This window comes from Tursiops truncatus, chromosome 6, assembly GCF_011762595.2.
Source record: "Tursiops truncatus isolate mTurTru1 chromosome 6, mTurTru1.mat.Y, whole genome shotgun sequence".
NCBI lineage: Eukaryota > Metazoa > Chordata > Mammalia > Artiodactyla > Delphinidae > Tursiops > Tursiops truncatus.
The window spans coordinates 103,474,942-103,494,280 of NC_047039.1; the positions used below are offsets into that span (position 1 = coordinate 103,474,942).

At 38.9% G+C, this 19,339-nt stretch overlaps 2 protein-coding genes across 7 annotated transcripts in view; one reads left to right on the forward strand and one right to left on the reverse strand.

Annotated features, from left to right (window-relative positions):
• Positions 1 to 136: 136 nt before the first annotated feature.
• On the reverse strand, positions 137 to 13,239 carry ZBTB26 (zinc finger and BTB domain containing 26). Of its 6 annotated transcripts, none has more exons than XM_019949180.3 (3): positions 13,115 to 13,239; positions 3,243 to 4,522; positions 137 to 1,143 (listed from the first exon to the last, which is right to left on the reverse strand). In XM_019949180.3, the coding sequence occupies exons 2-3, from the start codon at positions 4,510 to 4,512 to the stop codon at positions 1,073 to 1,075; spliced, it is 1,341 nt and encodes a 446-aa protein (XP_019804739.1). In that variant the 5' UTR covers positions 4,513 to 4,522; positions 13,115 to 13,239; the 3' UTR covers positions 137 to 1,072. The 6 variants fall into 6 exon arrangements, with proteins under 6 accessions (XP_019804739.1, XP_033714452.1, XP_073662683.1 ...); XM_033858561.2 differs by having other exon boundaries at positions 13,119 to 13,220; XM_073806582.1 differs by having other exon boundaries at positions 13,087 to 13,180.
• Positions 13,240 to 13,356: 117 nt separating this feature from the next.
• RABGAP1 (RAB GTPase activating protein 1) overlaps positions 13,357 to 19,339 on the forward strand; it is a 174,202-nt gene continuing 168,219 nt past the window's right edge. Inside the window, exon 1 of the mRNA XM_073806569.1 lies at positions 13,357 to 13,535. The gene's annotated coding sequence lies outside the window, so the exon portion shown is untranslated. The remainder of the gene's footprint in view (positions 13,536 to 19,339) is intronic.

Consider the following 19,339-nt stretch of genomic DNA (forward strand, 5'->3'; position numbering starts at 1 on the left):
TCTGAAGCCAAGCTCAGCGTGCTTGATTAATGTCTTTTCAAGAATAGGAGTGAAGAAAGCATTCCTGCATTCAAATTCAAGCAATTGGAAAGGGAAGCAGGAGGGGAGAGAGAAAATAAACCACTGACACCAGAGCTTTAATTGTCAAACTTTTATTAAGGAAACTTCCCCATAATAAGTGAAGAGGTAGTTCACAGTATGTCTAACATACAACAGATTGAGAACAGCTATTCACCAGCTGAAATAAAATGTTCTGGGTTGTTTGTTTAGGATAATATCTTAGAAGTAGTGACAATGGTCACCCTCCATTTATAGACCTTCTAATAAGGAAACTAAAACAAATTAAAACCACATCTGATTTACCTCAGAGCCACTTCAGTTTGGAGTTTGCCTTTAAAATTAAATAATAAATAAATAACTGTGACACAGTAATTTTTTAAAAATCAAACTATGGTAAAGAGAGCCCTCTCTCCTTTTTAGTTATCCTGGGGATCCATAAAATACAAATGCTGAATGTCTAAGGTTTTAAAAAATCTTCCTCCTCTACAAGAATACGACTAGTTTTGAAAGTCATCTTCCCCTGTAAAACATATTTGATATCAGTAACTTGACCACTTTGCAATACAATCTAAGAAACATGTATAAACAAAGAAAGAGAAAAGTCAAGTACCACCAAAATTAAGAAAATGTCTCACAGAAACAGACCACCTCTCCAGCCAAGAAATGGAAGACACTGTAAACCATGTCAGTAGTTTGCCGTTGAAAAAGGTGAGAACTAGAAGATTTAGTGATACAAAACCATCAAGATGCTAATTTAAAGTGATCAAAGAAAGCAAGGCAGTTTTCTTTATTCTTCCTAGGATAAAACCAAATTGACACCTTATCTCACTAAGACTACATGGGATTGTAAACTCTGTGAGGGCAGGGACCATAGCAATCTTACCTTCATATCCTCAGTATCTAGCATAGTGCCTGGCAATAGTAGGTGTTCAATAAATGTCTCTTGAATGTCTGAATGAATCCAGGAATAGTCTCCAACCAAAGAGACCAATCTTATTTGAACCCATGCCTTTTAGTCTTCAAACCAGTAACAAAAACAGGACATGAATGTAAGCAGAGGAAGCACTCCAACTTGAAATTTCCCTGTGATAAAATGATGTTCAGAGAAAATAGTGAAACATCCGTTAACATGTTAGTGTCTCACTGTTGCATAGAATTGGTACTCTTTGGCTGGATCATTAAAAACCCAGAATGCTAGGCAGCATCATTAGACCATATAATGAGTGACATTAGGCATAGATACCTGTTAGTCTTATCACTCAATTTTATTCTCATTTAAAATCTTTTAACAAAAGGTAGAAATTATACTTCAAATCAGATTCACATATAAATGCATCAAATTATAACAACTTTAAGAACTCCCTCTGATTACTCAAGTTAAAACTAATTTTTGGTTTATCTGTACATGGACTCTCATAGCTCAGAAACAAAAACAGAAAATCCTGATGGAAACTAAATAAACACTGTTTCAAGACAAAATCAGTTTCACATTTGGATCCTTCTCACATTATTCTTACTTGTTCTTGCCCTTCCTAATCAACACCTAGCAAATCAGTCACTTGCTCAGGAAAAATGTAATATTCATCCTAACCAAAAAATAATTAACTTACAAAAATAAATCCTTCTGTGATGTTTTATTTGCAAAATCCAGGATGTCTCAGAAAGCAAACAGTGATTCACAGAGGGGAAGCACAAACTAGGAACTTTTTATTAAGGTATTCTTGATCATGTACTAAATCTTTTTAAGCCAAGGGACAGTGAGAAGTGAGGAGACCGTAGCTCATATTTAGTTACTTATCTACTTTGGCTAACCTTGGCCAGGCCACCTCTTTGGGCTTTGGATATCCCAACTTAAAAAAAGAGAGGTGGACTAAATGATCTCTTAAGATTCTCTATGGACTCAAACACTCCTATTACCTAAATCTAACTCATGGGTCAGAAGCTAATAAGACTCAAAATTTTATTTCTGAACTATAACATGTGCTTTAGGAAGAACAGTTGTTTTGTTTTTCCATAATGGAAAATCAACTTTGTATTAGTGATCTATCAGAGGTGACAAGGTGGGACTATGTACCTTTATAAGAATATCTAAATGCAAAAACCTGATTGCTCCTGTGACTCACTTTTTTCATCCATTTTAGAAGTTAAGGTACACAAGGAAATGAGAATTCAGAGACTATTACAATACACTGGACAAAGCTCTGAAGGCCAAACTCACCTTACTGATGGCTAAACAAAGCCTAGAGAATGACTCCAGATAGCCCCTTTTTAGAGAGACCATTACGCATTAGCACACTTTAAATGTGCCTGGAGCAATCCTGACTTCAAAAGCATCACCAAGTAAGTTAGAGGTTAATTATAAACATTTGGCTTCTTTTTGGGGAAGACCTCCCAAATAAGTACTGTTGTACAACTGTACTACTATCCTTTGTTGGTTATGCTCCCCATGCTGATTCCTAACTATCTGTCTGCAGGTGTTGCTAAAAATATTGTACTCTGGTCTATATGAACTTCAATGATGTGAAGTTGGGCTATATACTGTTGAAAAGAGTACAGAATAATCTAAAATACTTTATAGCCAGCTCCAAGACAAGTACAAATTGTAGGAAGCAGATTCATTCATTTATCAGACACAGATGAATTATCAGTAGGCAAGGCAACTACAAATTCTATCACATATTCAGGCCAACAGCAATATCTCCTTATATCTCAGCTTATTTTCTGCTAATGAAAAATATTATTCGCTTCTCTTAGCATAGCATCTATTAGTGGATTGGAGGTGATATTATTAACTTGTTGGTACCTTCAGAATGTGCCCAGTGAAAAGTCTAAAACAGTGTCAGTCTAAGACATAAGTCAATGTTAGGTAGACAGGTGGAATACTCCTTGGGAAAGGAAACAGACATCACAGGATAAATAATTCAAAACAGAACATGGGAAGGGGCAAAAGGAAGGCAAGACCACTCCAAGTGGCAAGTTGCCTGGTCTATTAGTGCTTTGACTCACCCCTATGACTTCCAGAGCACAGAGGCTTTGGAGAAGTCAAATTCGCAAAATCACTCCTAGAAAGACTCAGACTATTGCCATGTTTGTAGTCAGTTCTAGTTAGGAGCATAAAGGCCCTACTCAATTCACACAAGTACTATCATTCCTTAAGTTCAGGACAGCTTGGGCCAGTTTACCTGCATCCAGGACCTGTGTCGCATCAGGCTGTGGCTGACACCCTTTAGAGTCTGTGACTGTTGTACATGCAAAAGAATCAAAGTCCACTGTGAGGTCTTGCACATTTCTTTCATTGGCATTATCAAAGCTGTTTTTGCCATGCAGCTGTTTAAGGTGTTTCCTCAAAACTGGTTTATGTGCAAAAACCATGTCACAATAGTTACACTTATGGGGCTTATCTCCACTGTGAAGGTTAAGATGATCCTGTAAGGAACACTTCTGAGAAAAGGTTTTCCCACAGATTTTACACTGGAAAGGTTTAATGCCGGCATGCACACGCATGTGTCGATGAAGGTTGCCTTTCTGAGTAAAAGTCTTGCCGCAGAGTAGACACATAAAGAGTTTGTGCATTTTTAAATGGTTGGCGTAGTTCTCCAGGTGACGAAACACCCTGGTACACTTTGGGCATTGGTGATGCCACTGTAGGCCTTTGTCTACACCTCGAATATTAGGCCCAAAGACATCTTTTGAGGCCATGATGATGTTATCACTGCCTGTGTAAGACAGGGCATAATTGTGGAGGTGGTTTTGTTCTATTTCACTTACTCTGTTTTCCACAGTTGAATTTATCAGGGAGTGCTGGGGCTCTGATGAATGTAAAGCAGTGGGTTCAGAAGAAATAAACTGGTTCTGATCTTTTTTACTTCTAACCTCTGATACATCCCCAATAGATTCTACCTTAACAATCTGAATATCACTGTCCTCCATATCCATACTGTCTTCAGATGGATGGATACAAGGTGAGTCCTGCTTTGGGGAGCCTCTGGCATCTCCCTGATGTTCTTTTGACTGGGGAGAAGCACTCTGCGGTTCACATCCCTCTTTACTATCCATTGGTTGTTTTGGCTTTATAAACTTCCACAAGGCCTGTGTGCACCGTTCTACAATGTGGCTCATCTGAAGAAAACTCGCAGCCGTCAAGTAATTTACCAGTTCCATCTCAGGGAATTCCAGCACACCACTGTAACAGGATAAGAGCAATTGTCTCCCCACTTCGGAACTCTGTAATATGGAGATTTTCACCTCTCTGGAATCGTTCAGTAAAAATTGGTCTCTTAAGAAGGGGGAACCTGCAGCAAACACAATTTTATGCCCCTGTACCTCAATATCATCTATGAGAACTGTAACATCACAAAATTTATTCTCTTCTCTTAATTTGTTCATTTTTTGTAACATTGAATCTCCATAATTTTCAAACTTGAAGTGAAGGAGATCTGATCTTTCAGACATTTTGGCAGACCTAAAGAACAGAAATGTTAAAAAGGATGAATTTAAGAAAATACAAACAATTAAGAAAACCTGGATTTTCCTTCCAAAAACAAATTTGTGTTGTCATACCTGTTTATATGTATCTGAATAAAATTTTCCTTGAAAGAGGAAGCTAGTATAACTGCTTTCAAAGGCTGTTAAAAATTACCTTAGCAACATCAAGTGTCAATTGCACCTAAGGAGTGGACTTGTATCCGTGTAAATAGCTTGGTATATTCATTCAACTTTTTAAGATGCTTAATACAAGAACAGTGCTTGAGTTATTCCAAGGGCATTTTTTTTGCTTCTCAAATGATAATTCTATCAGGTTTCAAGAACTACCTAAAACATCCCAACAAGTAATAATGAAATAACTACTTTATTTTGCATGATACTGTGAACCTGCTTCTTCGAAGACAAAACACTCTTTTCCTTCGCTTTGTATTTTACTGCAGTGACATTGCTTGCCCCATTCTTGGGTAAACCCTCTTCTGTTTAAACTGATGTGAATTTACTCATCCAAGTATTTCTGCAATAAAATGAAAGTCACATGCCTAAAGGGACAACTTTTAGACAGTGTCAAAGGCACAGGTCTTTATCCTGTGCATTTTGGACAAACCTAAACTCTTTCTTAAGAAACATTTCTTGATATATGAAGTAAATATTTGACATAGAAAAACCAGATGAGTCACTTGGTGGGAATCTGAGTAGGAGTAAGGTGGATCTAGTTAATCCTTACTAGATTCTATTCTTTCTTCCTTATCCCTATTTATCCATCATTACTCATCAACCGGACTACTAGAACTGATTCATAAATGTTCCTTGGTTCCAGCTTCTATTACCTCTAATCCAACTTCTACACCATCACACGTCATCTTTCAAAACCACAGATCTGATTATATCCAACTGCTGCCTAAAATCCTTCTGTGAGCTCCCATTGTCTCCTGGATGAAGACTAACCTCTTGAATAGAAACTGATCAAGTAAATTTAAGAATAATTAAGGTAAACATTAGCATAAACCATTCAACCATGGAGAAGGTGTCTTTGCCAAAACTCTGTGTATTTGTCCCTTTATGAAGCAATTCCTTTGGAGAAAGTCCCCATGTTCTGATTCCATACTCTTCAAATGATTTTCTGATAACTTGGCTTCCCATGTGTCACTCTAAAGGGAAGGATGAATTAGCCATGGCAACATGATATTGTCAACACATTTATTATTTTTACAATGACAATCCACCAGTCTATATACCAGTCTTCTGTGAGATCAGTAGGTATAGCAGGTCTACCCCTGAGAAGCGGCTCTACAATCTCAGTGCATCAATAAATTCACCTTGAACTTTATGTATCCATCAACTCCGTAGTCGAGAATCAAGAGACAACCAGCTGTTCCTAGCAACATCTGGCCCCGAAGCCCAATCTTTATAATTTTATCTTCTAGAACACTGAATTACAAAGGCTCATAGAACACCAGCTCGTAAAGGCAGAATCTAGGTCTCACTCATATTGCTCAGTGCCTGGTTCATGACAGCACTCTACTGACTCCAAACCTTAGCAGTTATTTCTTTAGTCCATAACACTATTCCTAGCCAATTCTGACTCCTTTATTTCCTCTGAGGGCCCTTCCCTAACCCCTTAGATTAGAACAGTTGTCTCTACTGGACCTATAACTAAGTGCTTCTAACATAACACTCAGGATACCAATACTTGTTCCTTCCCCCCAAACTGCAAGCTACATGGCATTAGAGAGAAGAATCTCCACCCTGTTCAATGGAGCTAGTGCTGGGAACCTGCATCTTCTAGGGCAAAACACTCTTTCCTTTGGCTTCAAATTCTACTTAATGCAGCCACATTACTGGCCAAACCCTCTTCTGTTCAAACCGGTGTGTATTCCCATCACCTGATATTGTACTAAACACACGGCAGGTGCTCAGTTTGCATTTGTTGAACCTATGCGATTCATCTGACAGTAGTAAGAAGCAAGAACTGCTGTTAGGAAGACCAATGCGGTGTCTGCATAAACATTACAGGTCTGAGGCCATGAGAGCCTAGAAAGGAATGAAAATGAATAAGGAGCAAGGAAAGATAACAAAAAGATATTTCAAAAAACTTGGTAACTGGAGATAGAAAATGAAAAACAGTACGTGTAAAGGTTTTAAACTTAGGATTTCAGCCGAATTAAAATGTCATTGAAAGAGAGGTGAGATTTAGGAGGGGGAACTGGTATGGCACAGGTATATTAAAATATATTTATACATAAATTATAAGCTTTCCCTTTGTATGGCACTCTGAGTGTACAGATAATGAAAAATCACAATGAAGATGAGAGGAGGGATGTAGAGAAGCAAATTCAGCATCATAGAAAAGGTGGTGAATATCAAATGAAAAGGAAAAATCTAGGAGACACAGGGACTATATCAGTAAACAAAGTGGCACAACTGTATTATCTATCTGTGGTCAGTTTTAGCAATTACAGTAGCTTAATATATTTGATCTGGAAACAGTGACTGTCCCAATTTATAACTAGAAATTATATAAATGACTGCTGTTCAAGTGGCCAAACAAAAGGGGCATTCTTACTTAGAGGTTTAGCTTGTCCTAAATTTACTGACAGGTCAGTATTTTCCTACGCACACTGAAAAATGAGCATTAATTGCTTCCATCTATAATATGACAGTACTTGTAATGCTTTAGACAACTATCCTCAGGGATTGTTCCTTGAAGTTCCAAAGACAGGAGTTGGAGTACAATTTCATTTACTTCCTATTCATCAGTCTCAAGAAACTTACCAACAGAAGCAGTCAAACAGGTATCTCAGGAAAGTGCTTGATTTGTCTGCTGTAGTCCAAGAATATGAGGAAAAATTATTCTGTTTAAGAAGTTTTCCTTAATGTCTCAGTCCACTATATTGTCTCCCTTTGATAAACTCTTATTTCCAGGCCACACAGTTTATCCTTAATTGTTTCTTGTCACCAGTCTCTCTTTCCAACAGACTGTTAGTTACTTGAGGGCAAGGACCAACTGTTATTTTTACACAGCTCATTCAACAAAAACCATAATTAACTCTTAATGTTCCCTAGGAAATTATTATTGAGCTATGGTAGAGATGCTCTACATTATCATGATACCCTCTTTTGAGTGCCCTGGGGAAAATGTCTTTCTAGGGTTTGTTTCCAAAAAATAGTTTTAACAACATAAAACCAAATTTTAAACAAAATTTCTAAAATGTCAAAATAAAAAGGAACACTTGTTTCATATGAACTGGTTTAATTTTATTTAAAAATAAGAAAAATGATAGCTAATCTTTACTGAATCCTTGCTGAGTACCAGGTATAATGCTAAGTGCTTTACCCAAGTTGACCCATTTAATCCTCAAAATCTCTATGAGGTAGGCATTATTATCATCTCCACTTTGCCTATGAGGAAACCCAAGCTTGGTGAACATAAATAACTTGCTCAATTTAAGAGAGGTGGAAAGTATTAAATGTTAGAGGTAGAACTTGTGCCCAAGCTGCATGATGACAAAATTCATGTATGAAACTAGGCTAGCTGAAGTTTTATCTTATGCCTGTTAACTGTGTAACTGTTCAGATCTCCCTGCTCATATCCATTCAGCTGTACACTTATGATTGATATACTTTTGTGTATTTAGTTATGCTTCAATAAAAGTTTTATGTTTAAGAACAAAAAGTACAACGTAAAGCCAAATTTGTGTCAAGTCTAGAGGACTTTAATAGTAAAGCATTTATGTATTATCCTTGTCTTACCTTCCTTTCTCACTTATTTTAACTTTATATTATTTTTCTATCTTTTGTGTATTTATCTTTTTTTTTTAACATCTTTACTGGAGTATAATTGCTTTACAATGGTGTGTTAGTTTCTGCTTTATAACAAAGTGAATCAGCTATACATATACTGTGTATTTATCTTTTTTTTTTTTTTGTGGTACGTAGGCCTCTCACTGCTGTGGCCTCTCCCGTTGAGGAGCACAGGCTCCGGACCCGCAGGCTCAGAGGCCATGGCCCACGGGCCCAGCCGCTCCGCAGCATGTGGGATCCTCCCAGACCGGGGCATGAACCCGTGTCCCCTGCATCAGCAGGCGGACTCTCAACCACTGCGCCACCAGGGAAGCCCTGTATTTATCTTTGTAGAATGAAACTTAATGCCATTTACAAACAAGACTTAATATCATTATGAATATATTTGATTTTCAGACTCCCCAACTATAGTTAATTTATAACAGCAATTATTGATAATTGTCATAAAAATCTCTCACATAATTCTAGATTATAGCAGACCTTCTAGTAACTTAAAGAAAGTAAAGATCTGATCAGGTAGAATAGAGACTTGGTCCCCACATTCTGTTGATTCTTTCCTCAGAATGATTTCCAAATTCTCTCTCTATATTCTTACTACAATTGGCATGGCTCAGGTCCTTATCATCTGTTGTCTCGGTTACTGTGATTAAGTCTAAATACTGCTGAGTTTCTCTCGGCAAGTTTTAAATGACCCATTTCTCAAACATCAATGAAATAGGAATAGTCTCACTTAAGATCATTCTCTCTTTATTTATATTTACACAATTCTTCCATAATCATTTCCATAACAAATGTTCCAGCTAATTTGAAAATTTCCCTTTGTTCAAACAGGAGTAACTAGAAATGATCAGTGAATATTCTACGTTCAACAACGTTCACTGCCGTGCGATGGGCAGTGCAAAAATATCCATGTTTCTTATCTAAAATGCCTCTGATAATACTGATAAGGAAAACTTTTCTATTCTGTATAATAAACTCCAAAGCTGTATGTCAGTCTGTTTCCTCATCTACCTCATAAAAGTACCTTTATCTTTCAACTTAGCACTCACAGCTACTTGGAAATCTTTCTTCGTCTTTCATTAACACCATATGCCATTTTTCAAAGAGGTTGTAATAAACTACAGCTTTTCTCTCTATAAAACTCAATCATTTTCTTCTTTGGGGTAACTTTCATGACACTGCCTTCTCCAAGGTCTCACTCTTTTGTAAGATTACAGAAATATACCCTTCTTGGAAAAATTTTTTAATATAGGTAAAGTACAAGCCCCCTTTCTCAGCCTCCTTCCACTCAGTTCTCAGTTGGTTCTAAGTTTCTTGCTTAATGACTCTCCGTCCCCTCCATTTTTTTTTTTTTTTTTTTTTTGCGGTACGCGGGCCTCTCACTGTTGTGGCCTCTCCCGTTGCGGAGCAGAGGCTCCGGACGCGCAGGCTCAGCGGCCATGGCTCACGAGCGGGGCACGAACCCGTGTTCCCTGCATTGGCAGGCGGACTCTCAACCACTGCGCCACAAGGGACGCCCTCCCTCCCCTCCATTTTTAAAACAACACTTCTATATCACAACATTTCTAGCCACAGAAAACAAAAAATAAAATTAGGTTTCTTACTTATAAACTATATATATATTGTTTTGCAATTTTCATTTATTGCTTTTGAGGGTTATTTATATTGAATAAACAGACCTAGTTGTTCATTCTTCTTAAACTGTTGTACAGAAGTGGGCAAGTGACTTAACTACTGGCCTCAGTTTTCCACCATTCTTTTGCTGATCTGTTCCTCAAGGGTTCACTAAATTGTGTAACGGTAAGTATATTCTTCAAAGCTTAGTCCTTGACTTTTTGCTGTTTTCTTAAGGCTTACTTCCTCAGAAAGCCTGTCTTGGTTTCTCAATGTTTTATTACCTTCTCTATTTAAAAAATTCCTAACTCTCCATCCTCATAGCTAATTTTAATCAAACTTAACCTCAATTCAAGCTAATCAAAAATACCTGCCCTAGGCTACTACTCTATCACTTGAAATGCATGATATCTAAACTCTTAAACTGGCTAAAACTCAATAAGTCAAAAATAAAAGCTTATGGAGAATGGCTCTGAGAACAGTAGGCGTGGAAGCAAGAAAACCTGTTAGTATGCTATTACTTTAACAGATCAAGATAGAAATAATGAGGGCCTGAATAATATGGATACTGAGTGGAAATAATATGGATGGAGAGAGGAAACAGATCCTAGAAGATATTTCAAACAAAGAACTGATGGACTTGATGACCAAGGTGGGAAACAAGAGATGAAAGGTCAAGATGACTCCAAGATATTTGGTTTGAGAAACTGGGTATCTTTGACAGAGTGTCATTCAATAAGCTAGGGAATATTGGAGGGGATGATCATGGGTCAGGTGTTAAAATGTTTAACCAGAGGAGCCTGCATGACATTAAGGAGAAATCCATTAGCTAGCTGGATACAGCTCTGAAGCTGAAGAGGAGACCTGATTATAGATAATAAGTAATAGATGAAAGCATGACATAAACTGACCTAACTGTGAATGAAACTGACCTAAAATGGCACAGACTGGAAGAGAATCTAAGACAGAAGAAAAGAAATAAAAAACAAATACATAACACAAACATAAATCCATTACTTACCTTCTTCTCAATCTGGATCTCCTTCCAAGCCTCTCCATTTTTTTATTAATTGAGTCTATCTTTGCTTAAATTTTTCCCATTCTTTTGACTCCCATATTCAATCACTGCTTAGTGCAGTGGGTAAAACCACATTTCCTAGAATCAAAACCCTGCTCCACCACTTACTAGTTGTGTGACCTTGGGCAAGTTACTTAACCACTTCTGTTTTTCAGTTTTCCCACCTGTCAAAGAATATTACTTCATAGGGTTGTTATGGGAAATTAAATTAATTTTAAAGTAAATTCATTTTTAAAATTAAGTTAATTTTTAAAAGAACTTAGAATAGTGCCTGGAATTGTGCTTTATAAGCAAATGCAAGGTAAGTAAGTAAATAAAGCCTGTCAATTTTGTTTGTGAAATCCTTCATATGTGGCCTTTTTTTCATTCTCATTTGACACCAAACCACTTGAGGTCTGCATTATTTCATATATTATCACTTCATTACTCTATTAAAATCGCTTTGTAAAAGGTCACTCATGATCTCTTGATAAAGAAATGCCATCTTTCCCCCCCTCATTCTCCAAATGCTCTGCATCAATTGTCCCAGTGGACCCTTCTCAGTATTCTCTTCTCTTGACTTCTGAGTCTTCTTGGTTGCTGGAACCCTTATATTTATCATCTACTTCTTATATTTTATCATCTACTTCTGTTTCTGCTGCTACACCAACTACTATTAGTTCTAAGTCTTCTTTCTGCTTTGTAAATGCAACCATTCCCCCCAAATATTCCCTTCTTTCTCAATAACCCCTTCCTGATGTCAGCTATTCCCATGGCTTCCACCTCTACGCTCTATGATAATTCAAACCTTTACCTCTAGCCACAGCATTTAGGTTGAGCTGCAGATTTCCATTTCCAACTCTATACTGGACAGCTCCATGTGGCTATCTCACTAGGCCTTCAAGTCAACATATCCAAAAAATGAATTTGTCAGCTACACTAGGCTTATGGTTTTATTGCTGATAATGGCATTAACATTCTTCAAATACCACAGGCCTAAAACCTAAGACTCAGCTTTGATACTTCTTTCACCCTCAACATCCAATTTATTATAGAGTCTTTACAGCATTCACTACAGCATTACCTGCCTTCTTTCCAATAATACTGTCATAACTCCATTTCAGGATTTCATTACTTCTTACTAGACTGATCCCACTACTCCTTCAAAAGAATCTCCAATGAGAGCATCTAGACTTTAGCTAAAGAGTCCAGAATCAGTTTATAGAAATTCCTATCCTATAGGCTGACCTCCAGAACAAGATGGTTTTCTACGGTGCAAATCCGACTATACCAGTCTCCTGCTCAAAATTCTTCAAAAAGTACCCACCTCCTTTAGGATTAAACCTTCACTATCTGGACCTCGGTCTACTTTCCCAGCCTCATATCTCATCCTTTGCACAAGAGCCCCGCGCCCCCCTCCTCCGCTTCCCACACAAGTTATGCTCAGTCATCCCTTCACAGCATTGCAACTGTTCCTCCTGTAGGAAAAGCCCTTCTCCACCTTATCCTCTCCAACAAATAAAATTGAGAAGTCACCTTCTTTCTTCAGCCTCCCCAGCAACTGCCCCTTGAACAGTTCATACATACATGACTGATTCATACATCGCAGGGGCACTCATTTGTTTTTATCTGGCTCTCAAACTTGACCCTGAAACTTGGAACAATATCTTACGAATTCCCAGTGCCTGACATAGCGCCAGAAATATAAAGGTGCTGTTGCCAGTGGCAAAAGACTAACCTAGCTTAGCACTCATAATGATTCTCGCGGGCTGGCCCTGAGGCCTTGCCATGGCCCAGATCTGGCACTTCCTACAAGATGCCAGAGTCGGGCGTTCAAGCAAACTGCGGTGCCCTCGGCTAGGGTCCCAAGAGGAGGTCCCTGGGGGCATCCTTAGGCTCCCCACTCCAGACGCTGGGAAGGGAAAGGGGCGGGGCACAGCATGGGCCGGGCCTAGGGCTCCATAAGTCCCCCCGGGCCTAGGCCAGCCCCTCGGTCCCCATCCCAGGGCAGGTCCCGGCCAATCCAGAGCCCCAAGGGGGCTCCATTTTGAGAGACCTCGTACCCCTACCCGGCGCTCCGGCCGCCTCCGCACTTACAGACCCAGGGGAAGGCCACCGTCAGGATCCGGCACCGCCAGGAGCTCCGGCCCCTCGGGGCTCCGGGAAGGGGGAGGGGCGGGGAACCCGAGCCAAAGGGGGACCCAACGGAACCGGAAGGGCAGCCCTCGCCGGACAAAGACAACTTCCAGGTCCTACGGTCCTCTCCGCCAATCGGAAGGCTGGGAGGGCGGCGGGCTCGGAGAGAGACTTTCGGCGCTGTGGGCGGGGAGCAAAGCGCGTGCCCCAGACTCCTGCGAGCATCTCCGCCCGTGAGTCGAGGTGCGGGTGCCGCGGCTCCCTAGCGTTTGGGGCTCAGGCCCCACGCGCTTCGCTCCTTCTCAGCCGCTCCTCTCTAGCTGCGCCTCGGCTGTCCGCTGCCTGCGTGGGCCTGAAGGGTGCCTCCGCACTTAAAGTGTTGGTAAGCCCCTCCCGCCTAGGAATGTGGACTCGCCGCGTTGGGCCCAGGAAGTGGAGGGAAGGAAGTTTACCTCCCTCGCTTTTTGGATGTTGGTGTTTCCCAGGGATCTGCATTCTCCGTAACCTACTACGTGCTGACTATTCACAGATCTCTTTCGCAAGACCATTCAGCTCTCTTGAGCTCCAGGGTCAGCTGCCTAGAAGACATCTCCAGCTGGTTGTCCAGTGTTAATGTACCTTTGAACTCAAGTACATCCGCAGACCTGCTTCTTATCTCCTGTAGTCCTTGTGCTGGTGGACGGCATCATACACGCAGTCCTGCCCACCAGTAAACTTCAGTACCATTCTAGAGCCCTTTTCCATCTTGCCAGTCCAATGGCTCTCTGGCTTCTCCTCCTTTTTAGGGGGTGGAGAGGGAGGATATTGTGGTAAAACATGAATAGTATTTACCATTTTAATCATTTGTAAGTGTGAAGTTCCATGGCATTAAGTACATTCACAATATTGTAACCGTCACCGCTGCTATAGTCAACTTCATTCTTTTGCATGTCGTTATCGTTTTTCCAGCACCGTTTTTGAAAAGTCTGTCCTTTCCCCATTGAATGGGGTTGTCACCTTTGTTGAAAATCAACTGACCATGTGTGTGAGAATTTATTGCTGGGCTGTCTATTCTATTACATGTGACTGAAGCTCTTACACTAGTACCATATTCTTTTAATTACTGTAGCTTTGTAGTAAGTTTGTAAGTGAGGAAGTATGAGGCCTTCAACTTTATTCTTTTTTCCAGATTGTTTTGGCTATACCAGGCCCTTGAAATTCCATATGAATTTGAGGATCAGCTCTTACATTTTTGAGAAAAAGGCTGTTGTAATTTTGATAGAGATTGTGTTGAATCTGTAGATCACTTTGGGTAGTATTGCCATCTTAATTTTAAGTCTTCCTGTCTAAACATGAAATGTCTTTCCATGTACTTAGGTCTTCATTAATTTCTTTCAGCAGTGTTTTCTAGTTTTCAGGGTATTTAATTCTTTTTGATAATATTATAAATGAAATTGCTTTCTTAATTTCCTTTTCATATTGTTGCTAGTGTGTAGAAACACAACTGATTTTTGGTGTTGGTCTTGTACCCAGCAACGCTTCTGAATTTGTTTTTTGGCTCTACAAGCTTTCTTGTGGATTCTTTGGGTTTTTTTATATGTATGATTATGTTGCCTGTGAATATAGTTTTACCTCTTTGTTTACAATTTGGATGCCTTTTATTTCTTGTCTAATAGTTCTGGCTAGAACTTCCACTACAATGTTGAATAGCAGCAGTGAAAGGAGGCATCCTTGACTTGTTCATGAGTTGTTCTTAGAGGTGTAGGTAAGCTACTGATTTAGATGTGGGTTTTTCAGATACTTTTATCATGTTGAGGAATTTTCCCTCTGTAACTACTTTTCTGAAAGATCTTATCATGAAAAGGCATTGTATTCTGTCAGATGACTTTTCAGCATCAATTGAGATGATCATGAGGTTTTTTCCCTTAGTTCTTATTAATGAGATATATTACATTGGTTGATCTTATGGTAAACCACTCTTGCGTTCTTGGGATAAATCCCACTTGGTCATGGGGAATAATCCTGTTAGTATGCTGTTGGATTTGATTTCCTTTTATGTTGTTGAGGATTTTTGCACCTATATGCATAAGAGACATTGGTATATAATTTTCTTGTGATGCGTTTATTTAGCTTTGGTGTCAGGATAATGAGGGCCTCATGAGATTAGAAAGCATTCCCTCTTCTTCAGTTTTTTGGAAGAGTTTGAGAAGGATTGGTATTAATTCTTAATTAAATATTTTAATTAAATTAAATATTTGGTACAATTCACTGGTGAAGCCATCTGGTGCAAGACTGTTCTTTTTTGGGACGTTTTTGATTACACACTCAATCTCTTGTTATAAGTATGTTGAGATTTTCTAATTTTTCTGGAATCCATTTATAATAAATAATTTGTGTGTTTCAAGGAATTTGCCCATTGTTTTCTAGGTTGATTTTTGTTGATCTTTTCAAAGAAACAACTCTTGGTTTCATTGATTTTTTTTTTTTCTCTCTCTCTTTCTTTTTTTTTTTTTGGTTTATTTCCATTCCGTTTTATTTCCTTACTTCTGCTAGCTTTGGGTTTAGTTTGTTCTTTTTCGTATTTCATAAGGTGTAAAGTTAGGGTATTTTGAGATTTTTCTTTTTTGTGTGTGTGTGTGCGTGTGGTACGCGGGCCTCTCACTGCTGTGGCCTCTCCCGTTACAGAGCACAGGCTCCGGACGTGCAGGCTCAGCGGCCATGGCTCACAGGCCCAGTTGCTTCGCGGCATGTGGGATCCTCCCGACCCGGGCACGAACCCGTGTCCCCTGCATTGGCAGGCGGACTCTCAACCACTGCGCCACCAGGGAAGCCCGAGATTTTTCTTGTTTTTTAATGTAGCCATTTACAACTATAAATTTCTCTAATTACTGTTTGCATTGTATCCTATAAGTTTTGTATGTTTTTATCATTTTTACTCATTTTCAAGTACATTCTAATTTCCCTTTTGAGGTCTTCTTTGACCCATTTGTTCTTTAAGAATGTGTTTCTAATTTCCACATATTTTGAATTTTCCAGTTTTCCTTCTGTTACTGATTTCTAACTTCATCCCATTGTAGTTGGAGAAGATACTTTGTATAATACCTATCTTTTAAAATCTATTGACACTTGTTTTATGGCCTAATGTATGGCCTGTCCTGGAGAATGTCCCATGTGAACTTGAAAAGAATGTGTATTCTGCTGTTGTTCAATGGAATGTTCTGTACACTTCTGTTAGGTTCAGTTGGTTTATTGTGATGTTCAAGTCCTCTAATGCCTAACTTATCTTTATCTGGTTGTTCTATTCATTATTGAATGTGGGCTGTTGAAGTTTCTAATTATTATTGTAGAATTGTTTATTCCTCCCTTTAATTCTGGTCATTTTTGCTTCATATATTTTGAAAGTCTCTTCTAGTTATGTAAATGTTTATAATTTTTATATAATCTTGCTCTTTTGAACCTTTTATTAATATATAATGACCTTCTTTGTCTCGTGTAACCTTTTTTTTTTTTTTTTTTAATTTTATTTATTTATTTATTTATGGCTGTGCTGGGTCTTCGTCTCTGTGCGAGGGCTCCCTCCAGTTGCGGCAAGCGGGGGCCACTCTTCATCGCGGTGCGCGGGCCTCTGACTATTGCGGCCTCTCTTGTTGCAGAGCACAGGCTCCAGACGCGCAGGCTCAGTAATTGTGGCTCACGGACCTAGTTGCTCCGCGGCACGTGGGATCCTCCCAGAGCAGGGCTCGAACCCGTGTCCCCTGCATTGGCAGGTAGATTCTCAACCACTGCGCCACCAGGGAAGCCCCTCGTGTAACCTTTTTAAAGTCATTTTGTATGACCTTAGTATAACCTTCCCAGCTCCCTTTTGGTTAGTACTCGCATGGAATATCTTCTCTTTTCTTTTTTTCCACTTTTAACTTGTTAATATCTTTGGCTCTAAAGTGAGTATTTTCTAGACTGCATATAGATGGATCATGTTTTTGTTTTTGTTTTATCCATTCTGCCCATCTCTGTCTTTTGATTGGTGAGTTTATGCCATTTACATTTAAAGTAACTACGGATAAGGAGGGACTTATTTCTGCCATTTTGCTATTTGTCTTCTATAGGCCTTATAGCTTTTGTGTCTTTCATTTCTTCCATTACTGCCTTTTTCTGTGTTTGATTTTTTGTAGTGAAAAGTTTTGATTTATTTCTGATTTCCTACTTTGTATATCCTATGGACATTTCCTTTGTGGTTGCTATAGGAATTACATTTAACAGCCCCAATTTATAACAATATAATTAAATTGATACCAACTTTAGTAGCATACAAAAACTCTCCTATACAGCTCTGTCTCCTCTTTCTGTTCTTGATGCTACAGATTACATCTTTATACATTGTGTTTGTAATAAATTAGACTAATATTTTTATGCATTTGTCTTTTAAATCATGTAGAAAATAAAAATGGAGTTAAACAATAATTACAATTATAATTGCCCATATATTTATCTTTACCGGAGAGCTTTATTTCTTCATATGGCTTTAAATATTGTTGAGCATCCTTTCATTTCAACGTGAAGGATTCCCATCAGCATTTCCTGAAGGGTGGTTTTAGTGGTAATGAACTCCCTTAGCTTTTTTTAAATTCAGAGAATGTCTTAATTTCTCCCTCATTTTTTTTTTTTTTTGTGGTACGCGGGCCTCTCACTGTCGTGGCCTCTCCCGTTGCGGAGCACAGGCTCCGGACGCGCAGGCTCAGCGGCCATGGCTCACGGGCCCAGCCGCTCCGCGGCATGTGGGATCTTCCCGGACCGGGGCACGAACCCGTGTCCCCTGCATCGGCAGGCGGACTCCCAACCACTGCGCCACCAGGGAAGCCCTCTCCCTCATTTTTGAAGGACAATTTTGCTAGTTACAGATCTGTCAACAGTCCTTTTCTTTCATTGCTTTGAATATTATCAACCCACTGTCTTCCAGACTCTAAGATTTAAGATGAGAAATTGTCTGATAATCTTATTGAAGATCCCTTATATGTGATGAGTATTCTCTCTTGTTGCCTTTAGGATTCTCTCTTTTCTTTGGTTTTCTACAGTTAGATTATCATCCTTTCTCCCCTTTCTCTCTCTCTTCTCCTCTTGGGATGCTTACAGTGGTATGTTGTTTTTCTTGACAGTGTCCTACAGATCCTTTAGGCTCTGTTCACTTTCACATTTCTTTCTTTTTCTGTTCCTCAGACGGAGTAGGAAGGACATGGAATCCATCTCTCTACCTAAACAACAATCGTACTGGCAGAAACTGAAGTAACTGTTTTGGAACTCTGGAGTCTATTTGAATGCTTGCATGTTCCAGGGGAAAATTTGGTTGGTCAATTGAGGTTAATTTCAGTCAATGTGAGCCTTTAGTGTGATAGCACCTACTCATTCCTACTCCTCAACCCTGTGGAGGCAGTCATGTTTATATTCCTGGTATGGCTTGCTGGAGCCAGGGTGGGAAATAAGAACCTTGTTCTCCAAATACAAGAGTTCTGTATTTTATTTTTATTGAAGTATAGTTGATTTATAGTGTTGTGTTAGTTTCAGGTGTACAGTAAAGTGATTCAATTTTTATATATGTATATATATTTTTTCTTTTTCATTATGGTTTATTACAGGATATTGAACATAGTTCCCTGTGCTATACAGTAGGACCTTGTTGTTTATCTATTTTATATGTAGTAGTTTGTATCTGTTAATCCCAAACTCCTAATTTATCCCTCCCCCACCCTTTTGCCCCTTTGATAACCATAAGTTTTTTCTATGTCTGTGAGTCTGTTTCTGTTTCATAAATAAGTTCATTTGTGTCATATTTGAGATTCCACATATAAGTGATATCATATGGCATTTAGACAAAGACTTTAAAACTGTCTTAAAGTTGCTCATTGAGCTAAAATGAAACATGGATGAAGTCTGGAAAATGTACAGAAAAATGGGAATATCGTTAAAGAAATAGAAATTATAAAAAGGAACTTAAGTGAAATTCTGGAGTTGAAAATATAATAATAGAGAGAAAAAAGTTCACTTGGGTTCAAAATCAGATTTGAGCAGGCAGAAGAAAGAATCAACAAACTTGAAGATATTTCTTTCAAACCCAGTTCCTTTTTTCCCACCCTTTCTTTTGCCCTAGTTCAGGCCTTTCTGAACTTAGGCAGCCTCCAAAGTGTTCTATTTACTCCCTGTTTTCCCTTTTCTACT

Bases quoted from the DNA above. Each gene is read 5' to 3' on its own strand.
- ZBTB26 (XM_019949177.2), bottom strand. From the start codon at position 11,019: ATGGAGAGGCTTGGAAGGAGATCCAGATTGAGAAGAAG. The intron at 4,523-10,981 runs GTAAGTAATGGA...TCTGTTCTTTAG, and splicing joins AGATCCAGATTGAGAAGAAG to GTCTGCCAAAATGTCTGAAA. The intron at 1,144-3,242 runs GTAAACTGGCCC...ATTTTATCACAG, and splicing joins GACACAGGTCCTGGATGCAG to GGAAATTTCAAGTTGGAGTG.